The sequence below is a fragment of the Sinocyclocheilus anshuiensis genome, unplaced genomic scaffold, assembly GCF_001515605.1.
Source record: "Sinocyclocheilus anshuiensis isolate Anshui unplaced genomic scaffold, SAMN03320099.WGS_v1.1 scaffold2218, whole genome shotgun sequence".
Taxonomy (NCBI): Eukaryota; Metazoa; Chordata; class Actinopteri; order Cypriniformes; family Cyprinidae; genus Sinocyclocheilus; species Sinocyclocheilus anshuiensis.
The window spans coordinates 305,182-314,719 of NW_015558568.1; the positions used below are offsets into that span (position 1 = coordinate 305,182).

The 9,538-nt window shown below is 37.6% G+C and overlaps 2 protein-coding genes across 2 annotated transcripts in view; both read left to right on the forward strand.

Moving 5' to 3' along the window:
* The first annotated feature begins 455 nt into the window (after positions 1–455).
* On the forward strand, positions 456–4,824 carry LOC107679512 (etoposide-induced protein 2.4 homolog). Its single transcript, XM_016475078.1, has 11 exons — positions 456–561; positions 1,207–1,337; positions 1,815–1,960; positions 2,051–2,111; positions 2,204–2,270; positions 2,357–2,481; positions 2,883–3,002; positions 3,093–3,204; positions 3,298–3,409; positions 3,798–3,872; positions 3,971–4,824. The coding sequence occupies exons 2-11, from the start codon at positions 1,296–1,298 to the stop codon at positions 4,131–4,133; spliced, it is 1,023 nt and encodes a 340-aa protein (XP_016330564.1). The 5' UTR covers positions 456–561; positions 1,207–1,295; the 3' UTR covers positions 4,134–4,824.
* A 1,888-nt stretch (positions 4,825–6,712) lies between these two features.
* Positions 6,713–9,538, forward strand: part of LOC107679507 (dolichyl-diphosphooligosaccharide--protein glycosyltransferase subunit STT3A-like) — an 8,670-nt gene continuing 5,844 nt past the window's right edge. The window contains exons 1-6 of the mRNA XM_016475074.1: positions 6,713–6,785; positions 7,448–7,570; positions 7,654–7,714; positions 7,794–7,915; positions 8,927–9,072; positions 9,165–9,280. Coding sequence (XP_016330560.1) covers positions 7,483–7,570; positions 7,654–7,714; positions 7,794–7,915; positions 8,927–9,072; positions 9,165–9,280 — 533 coding nt within the window. The 5' untranslated portion in view covers positions 6,713–6,785; positions 7,448–7,482. The remainder of the gene's footprint in view (positions 6,786–7,447; positions 7,571–7,653; positions 7,715–7,793; positions 7,916–8,926; positions 9,073–9,164; positions 9,281–9,538) is intronic.

A 9,538-nucleotide genomic window follows, 5' to 3' on the forward strand; every position in this document is an offset into this window, starting at 1 on the left:
GATGCAGACCAGGATGAAACAAGAACCAGAATTAAGTCCCTCCTGACAACAGCAGACCGACAGTATTGTCAGAGGACCGGCAACAGGAGCTATATCAAAATATTAAATATTAAAGACATTTAAAGACACAAGATAAGTGCAAAGTTTTGCCTTACCTGAAGTGTCGGTATATAATAAAGCACGCAAGACTTAAAAACAGAATAACATATCGCCTCCTATGATTGTTTCTTATACTGAAAACAGCCATGTTTTACTCATTTAAGAGCTATGAAATGTTTAAAATGTAATCTGAAATAAAGTGCCCACCAGGATCCGGTAAAAGACAGTGACATTTATGCGATGAGTTTCTAGGAACAAACAGAAAGCGTCGCTTGGGTATCTGCGGTGTAGTTCCTGTCAATAAGCGCGATCTAAAAACTACAAATCCCGTCAAATGTCAGACCGCTTCGCGCATGCGCAGCTGCGCTGACCTGATGCTGTTTTGTTGAGAGCTTGAGAAAAGAGAGTGAAACTCCAAGGCTTCAGGTGAAGAGAAGATTTTAGCCTAAATAGGCACATGAGGTACGGTGTGCTGGATTGATATGTAAACATGTTTTCTATGGTTATATGTATCCGATAATATCTGTTAAAGTTGATTTTGCTGTAGTTAGCTGCTCAGCTAATGATCCACTGGCTAATGCTGCTGTTTTTGTTGTTTACTAGAGAACTGGTCCATCAAACAATGTTTTCTGATAATCGAAATAAGGATAATCGTATTTGGCCTAATATAGCATGCTGTCTTTTGGTGATATGGAGTGTTTTTATCTACACCAAGCATTAGTTCAGATCAAAATATCTTGCAAAAATATGTTTGTTAGTGTGTGTGTGTGTGTGTGTGTGTGTGTGTGTGTGTGTGTGTGTGTGTGTGTGTGTTTGTGTTTGTTTTTGTGTGTGTGACCCTTGATTATGGTCACATGGAGTTCATGTTTTCAACATACATGTCATTTCAGTTGTGAGCCTCTAAGTTCTCTATTAAAATTGAAGACACATTATTTAATTTATTTCTTTTCATTATTTAACTTATTGCTTTTTTAGTTCATGACGAATTTCAGGGTGTTTTTTCAAAGCTGCTGGATCAAATTGTCAGATCAAATGGCTTAACACTGAGATCAAAGCATGAAAATGTTATGAAGCCACAGATATAAAGAGTTCTCTTTCTCTGGACAGTTTGCAGGCGTGTCCTCCTCCTGACATGAGATCTTGCCTGGCCCCTGGTTGCCCCTCCTGCAGTTGATGACTCTGCAGCCGGTGTGGAGATGACGGACGGTGTCAGAGCGTTTGTCCGCAATGTTGCGACGGTCAGAACCTAATTTTACATCTAATAAACCTTTTGATTTAATGTCTTATGACTTGAAATCACATCAACATCTGTAAAGGTATTGATACATGGGACAACTTTTTGAGCAGTGTTGCTGGGCAACCAGGTGAGACACAGGGCCCACAACCGATCTAAAGTATCCAGATAGAAATTTGTTGCCCATTCTCAATGGGAAAGTGCCCCAGCAACATTTCTTTAAAAAGTTGCCGTTTATCATCACCTTAAGCTCTTGGTGTTGGTTCCTAGTTAGAAACACAAGCTTGCCTTTTAATTTTTTGAATAGAATGATTTCTGAAGGGTCATGTGACACTGAAGACTGGAGTAATGGCTGCTGAAAATTCAGCTTTGCATCACAGGAATAAATTTTATTTTAAAATGTATTAAAATCAGTTATGTTTAATTGTAATAATATTTTATTTCATTCTTATTGAAAAAGTGGCTTCCTATTTTATTTTAGGGAATCAAGGACTCCATCCTGGGCATTGGAACCATCTCCAAGCTCGATGCTCGAATTCAGCAGAAGAGGGAGGAGCAGAGGAGGCGCAGAACGAGCGGGGCCCTGGCGATGAGACGGGCTCAGAGCGAGGAGCGGAAACAGGACTGGTAGATGTGCCATTCGAATTCATTTATTCAGTCTATTCTAATACTACTGGTCCTGATGAAATAGGTTTCTTTGCTTTTTTTCTTTAACAGTGAACCAAAACTAGCAAGTCGAATTTTTCAGTGCTGTGCCTGGAATGGAGGTGTATTTTGGGTACATTTCTCTGTCTCTTATTGGTCAACTATGCTTTGGTATGTGTATGCTAAACTATTATATGAAATAATCCCATTTCTTTTATCTCACAGCTAAGTCTGTTCCTGTTTTATCGGGTGTTTATCCCACTGCTGCAGTCCCTCACTGCTAGAATCATAGGTATGTGTCGCTTTTAAAAAAACGTCCATGTCATATATTCCAGATTTGTCTTTGTATTTATGCTTCTTCTGCTGATCTGGTTTCAGGTGACCCTTCGCTACATGGTAATGTGTGGTCCTGGCTGGAGTTCATTCTGACATCTGTGTTCAGTGCTCTCTGGGTTCTGCCTCTCTTTGTGCTTAGCAAGATAGTCAATGCCATTTGGTTCCAGGTGAGACTATTTTGAACATACTTTATGGGTGGCATACTGGTTTGATCGTGAAATCAGCATTCTTGTAATTAAGCAGTTTATCAGAGCAATAAATAAAAAAGTAAATAACCATTCTTTACAGTGATTTTACCATGCTTACTGGGTTAGGCAGGACTTTATAGTGGTAAAATAACTGTTTTCTATTTTTAATATATTTTAAAATGTAATTTATTCCTGTGATGTTAAAGCTGAATTTTCAGCAGTCATTACTCCAGTCTTCAGTGTCACATGATCTTTCAGAAATCATTCTAATATGCTGATTTGCTGCTCAAGAAACATACATCTCCACATACATACATGTATATCTGTTTTGTAATATTTGAAATGTAGAGTTGTGATTTTTGTTCCGTATTGTCGAGCAGGACATTGCTGATCTGGCGTTTGAAGTGTCCGGACGTAAAGCTCAGCCTTTTCCCAGTGTCAGCAAGATCATTGCAGACATGCTCTTCAATCTTTTGCTCCAGGCACTCTTCCTCATCCAGGTAGAAGATCACTGAAATCTTTACATCTGTGATTCACTCCGCTTGTTTATCTCTCTTTTTCAAACACATTTTATGTCTGTTGTTTTTTAGGGATGGACCGTGAGTCTCTTTCCCATTGATGCTATTGGTCAGTTGGTCAGTCTCCTGCACATGTCTCTGCTCTACTCGCTTTACTGCTTTGAATATCGCTGGTTTAATCACGGTAAGTGTGTGACTCCTCTGATCAATCAGTGTGACAAACGATCAGAATATCTACTCGAAACCTTTCCTGATTGACATTTTATCTCTTCTGAAGGAATTGAAATGCACCAAAGGCTGTCAAACATTGAGAGAAACTGGCCGTATTACTTTGGCTTTGGTTTGCCCATGGCACTACTGACTGCGCTGCCCTCTTCATACATCATAAGGTACAATCAGAGTCCATTTCGACTTACCATCTTCTGATCTGATCGTGATTAAAGAGAAAAATGAAAATTGTCATCATCTACTCACTCTCATGTCATTTCAAACCTGTTCTTTCTTCTGCTGAACACAAAAGAAGATATTTTGAAAAATGTCCTTTTTTTTGGTCCATACAATGGAAATCAATGGTAACCAAAACTGGTTAGTCGTAAAAATTCTTCAAAATATTTTCTTTGGTGTTCCACAAAAGAAAGTCAGGTTTCGAACGACATGAAGGTGAACTTTTTTTTTTTAATATCACTCTGAGTCATCCCTAGTGTTTTCCTAGGTATATGTAGTATTCCATAATGTATCATTTCTGTGTGACTACTAATCTTGCACTCTTTCCTCCAGCGGCTGTTTGTTCTCCATTCTCTTCCCACTCTTCATCATCAGTGCAAACGAAGCAAAGACCCCAGTCAAACTCTAGTAATGAGTTTTTTTTTTTTGTTTTTTTTTTTAATGTAAAATGTACTAAAAAAGATATTTTATTGCTGATAACATTGCTGTTTTTTCCAACATTGCAGCCACTTCCAGCTCCGCCTCTTTTCCCTGGTCGTCCTCATCAGTAACAAACTGTTCCACAAGACGGTGCACCTGCAGAGCTCCATCCCGACCTCCACATCCACAGAGAAGCTGCCCTCGCCTCACGTGTCCCCGACGCGCCAGCGACCTATGCCCCCCCAGTGACCTCTTTCAGGATTCCCAACTCAGTTTGGTTTGAAAGAGTGGATGGAAAAATATTTGCGTTGTCTGTGTTTGAAAGTGTCTGTCGATGTTCTTCTGAAGGATGAATCGGACGGGTTAGTAATGTGATCGCCCTGTGCTGATACACAAGGTCATGATTCTCTGTGTGATTTTTGTTGGACTATTTTTGTACCCATTATGTGCCATTTGGGTGATTTGTAGAGACAGCACAAAGATCTCGGCGTGCACATTTTCTGTGAACTGACTTCCCTCCTCTTTTAGGCCCTGTAGTTTCTATCTCAACTCGTTTTATCTATTTATGGCCTTCTTTTTAATTTTATGTAATGACTTTTTCTGCCTTGTGAGGTCCAGACACATGACAGTTTGTTTCTCAGTTAACACTAAGCTCTATGACATGCTTTAGCTAATAACTTACGGTATGGATCAGTAGAAAAATGTCCCCCAATGGTTTGTTTTTCTGCACTGAAATGTGGACTAGACTGAAAAACGATCAAATTGAAAGGCCTCTTTATGCAAGGGATGTTTCTTGACCTAAAATGTTGTGAGTTTGCTAGACGTTTTAAAGCTCATTACTTTGACTACACATCTTCTTAATGGAATAGTTTGTCCGAAAATTATTTATTCACCCTTATGTTTCTTTAATTTGTGGAACACAAAAGAAGAGATTTTGCAAAATGTTCATGCTGCTCAAGTCCCTATATCCTTATATTTTATGAAAAACAGCAGTGTGATCAATCTTTGAAATTTCTTCTTTTGTGTTTTACAGAAGAAAGTCAGTCATGTTAGGAACGACATGAGAGTGAGTAAATGATGGATTTTTTCCCCCTGAGCAATTCTAGAAGTAACAATGTAAAACTTAAAAGGGAGCTGCTTTTATTTGGTTTCTTTTATAATGCGTTTTTTATTTTGGGAATACCATGTCAACATGATCCAGTGTCATCTGTAATGGTCCGGGGATGATTTCCAACAGTATGCACAAGCTTTATTCCTCTGCTGTTGTCAGGTGGCACTGGCAAACTGTGTGACACGTGTGAAACTGTTCTTTAAATGATCACGGATCCAGTTTCCGATGAATGCTGGCATGTCAAGTGGATGTCTACTGTGGTGATTGTTCCTGGAGTTCAGTACCTGGAACCTGTTTTGAAACATTTGAAACTGAAACACATATTATGTCATTGTATCCGTGGGGGGTGGGTGGTGTGTATTTTAAAAAGGGTTGTAATTATCATCAGGAGTCCATAGTGTTACACCTACAGATGGATATTTGTGAGTGACATTTTGTAAAAGTATTACATTATTTCAATAAATTTGGTCTGTGTACAGTGTTTGTACATAATGGTCTTATTTTGTATTTACATTTGTGTATTTGGCAGACGTTTTTATCCAAAATGACTTGTACTGCACTGAAGATGTTCTTTTTGGGAAACACTAGGTAGTATGCATTTTACAAAATATGTTGAGTCATATTTTACTGTAACTCAAACTGATTTAAATTTTTTTTTAATTATTATGTATTTTAATAATAGAACCAAGTCAGTGTATTAGAATGATTTCTGAAAGATCATCATGTGACACTGAAGACTGGATTAATGTCTGCTGGAAATTCAGCTTTGCCATCACAGAAATAAATTACATTTTAAAATATATTAAAACAGAAAACAGTTATTTTAAATTGTAATAGTAATTCACAATATTACTGTTTTCACTGAATTTTTCATCATATAAATGGAGCCTTGGTGAGCATAATAGACGACTTTCAAAACATTAAAAAAAATCTAAATTATTCCAAACTTTTTGTATATCATTTTTTAATTAATGTATAGAAAATTATGTATTAGTCACAATACATGAGATAAATCAAATAACTTTTTGTTAGACAAAACAGGCAACTATCCCAAATAAACACTTTGCTTTAGAAGTGTACAAAACTTCATAATTTTTTTTACAAGACTAACTCGTGCATAGACCCAACTCTATGCATGTTCTGCAAGACCCCCTTTTTATTAAACATTCTTTTGGACTGTCCCGATTTTAATGCAAGTCGAAAGCTTTTATAAAGTTAGTTCACTTAAGTACTTATTTAGTAAGATTTTGCCTGAAAAGGTTTTAGATTTTTATCATATGTTAATTTAAAAATTATTGTATATTACTTGCTGTGTTTGTTTGTTTGCTTGGTTGTTATTGTATTTATGTAATATTTGTATTTTTGTAATTAGAGTTTTTGCCATGAAAATTGCCTCAGATGCTGTCATGGCATTAAATAAAATGATACTACTACTACTTGATATAAATCATCATGAACTTGTAAGGGAAATTTTATTTAACAATTAAAATAACATAAATGTTATGATATTTGATAGTTAAAGTTTTAAAGTTGAGTGCTGCATGGATTCCACAGTGCTTACTGTCTTTCTCCCTTTAGGACACGTCATATCTGGAGCGCCATGCGGAACTAGTCTTGACACGCTTGAATGACATCTCGAAGACCAATCAGCGAAAGCCGTTCTCTCGGAATCGTGACGCTGAGCCAATTAGCGCCCTTTCTACGTGGATAGGCGGGGCTTGATCGCAGAGAGTGTTGTATGTGAGAGTGTGGTAGGGCTGGAGTGAGTGAACCGCCGATGAATAAGACTGGTAATTTTGCACATTTATAATTTCTAATCTTATTTATTGCAACTATATAGGTTCGCTGTCATTACATTTACTCCCTTGCGTTAAATAACACATTTACGTATGATAAAAAAAAGCTTGGAAAGGTGTGAGATAGGTGTAATGTTAGCTAGCAGCTAAGGAGCTAATCAAGACTTTTATTAGTTTATCACGAATAGCTCATCAGAAAAACATTATTTATGTGCATCTTTTATACTCTCTGAATTGATTTGTCTTCTTGTACATGTGTGGTGAAGTGTTAATGAGTAGGGTTTTGTATAGGAATTGTGCACAAACTGGCTCTTCCTGATTTTATAAAGATTTGACACTTTAACAGATCACATAATATGCAGATTTATGCATTTCTTCAACTGCTTTACCCTCTACAATTCATATTTGACGCTTAATCAATTTGAAAAACCTCTTTAATCAGGGCAAAAATAAATTGTAGGATTGCATAATCATATTTAGAAGTTTAAATCTGCCAAAATTTGCTTACTGCTTGTACATAGTTTGTTATTAAAGGAGCCCTATTCCACGCTGCTCAAACATTTCACTTTTTTCCCCTAAAATGTATGTATAGTTTAAGTTGTATTACTATTATTATTAACAGTTGCATTGCTTATGTTAACATGCTGTTTTGTCAGGTATCAAGAGTTAGTCCTGCCTCCTGTGTGTTAAGATGACCAAGCTGGGCTTCCTGCGTCTGTCCTATGAGAAACAGGACACCCTGCTGAAACTGCTCATCCTGTCTATGGCAGCCGTCCTGTGTGAGTGGATACACGTCCCTTTGTATCGGACTCCTGTATGTCAGCTGTCCTCTAAAGCTGTCTGTCTTGTCATTTTCCTCCAGCGTTCTCCACCAGACTGTTCTCTGTTCTTCGGTTCGAGAGTGTCATCCATGAGTTCGATCCGTAAGTGTAGATTCTGGGTCATTATTGCAGTGCACCAGCATCCGAACACTTGTTTAAATGAGCTGTTTCTTGTTGGCAGTTATTTCAATTACCGGACCACTCGGTTCTTGACAGAAGAGGGTTTTTACAAATTCCATAACTGGTTTGATGATCGGGCTTGGTATCCACTTGGGAGGATTATAGGAGGCACCATCTATCCCGGTACAGCTGAATGACACTAATTAAAAAATTTATAGCAATATAAGAATGTGTTTTTCAGCCACTTGTGGCCTGACGCCAAGTACAAAACCCCAGAATGCTTTACTCGTGCTGCAACAAGGTCATTGCATTTAATGGAATGTTGTCTTGGAAAAGATTGTTAAAGGAATAGTTCACCCAAAAATAAAAATATGCATCCAATATATTGAATATTTTATATATTAAGAGTTTGTCTCTTAATCGGAACAGATTTGGAGAAGTTTAGCATTGCATCACTTGCTCACCAGTGGATCTTCTGCAGTGAATGGGTGCCGTCCAAACGGCTGATAAAATCATCACAATAATCCACAAGTAATCCACACGACTCCAGTCCATCAATTAACATATTGAGAAGTGAAAAGCAGCATGTTTGTAGGAAACACATTCTTCAATAAGACATTTTAACTTTAAACTGTAGGTTCTGGCCATAACATGCCACCTCCTGTGAAAAAGTTTATCCTCTGTTGTACTCTCACATCAAAATGCAGCAACATATTTGTTTAGAACCATTTTGGACTCTCATTCTGACGGCACCCATTCACTGCAGAGGATCCATTGGCAAGCAATTGATGTAATGCTAAATTTCTCCAAATCTGTTCCGATTAAGAAACAAACTCATTTACATCTTGAATGGCCTGTACATTTTTGTTTTGGGTCAACTGTTTCTTTGATGAAGCTACATTACTAATCTTGATGGCATTGGTGATGTCACTTCCTTATTTTTTTTAAATGTTAAACAAACCCTTAACCATTAGTATTAAACTTTGACCTGCACAGACACCGCAAATTGTGTTGTATCATTAGTTTTCTAAGTGATTGGACTTTTTCATCTGATGGATGATAAAACTGGCTGTGATCTATATATAAACCGTATTTAGGGACTGTTTTGACTAGCAACCTTATAACAACAGGCTAAAACCACTTTAAACAGTGCTACATCTGCATAGCAATGGTGTGTTTCGTTGTTTCCTACAGGGTTGATGATCACATCTGCGGCTTTGTATCACGTTCTACACTTCTTCCACATCACCATCGACATCCGCAATGTGTGTGTGTTCCTCGCCCCTCTCTTCTCCTCCTTCACCGCTATCGTCACCTACCACTTCACAAAAGAGCTCAAGGTGAGATGAACTTCAGCACACGTCCATCACACCCACCTGCTCATTATTTGTCTAGCTAATTCTCCTAACTGAAGTAACACTTTATGTTGCAGGATGCGGGTGCAGGGCTTCTGGCTGCCGCCATGATCGCTGTCGTCCCTGGATACATCTCCCGTTCTGTGGCAGGCTCTTATGACAATGAAGGTACTATCTTGTCTCAGAGATATGTGTTCAGTTTCTCTAATTGATCGATATGGTAAGGGTTTATTCAAATGCTTTCAAAAAGGCCTCAATAGGAAAGGTTTTAGAATTTGTCAAATATCAAATTGAAACATATACACTACTGTTTAAAAGTTTGGTGTCAGTAAGATTTTTTTTTTCTTTTGGCAAGAAATTAATACTTTATTCAGCAAGGACACATTAAATTGCTCAAAAGTGACAGTTTCCATTAATCAAATTGTCTTTCACAAAAATATTAACCATATTT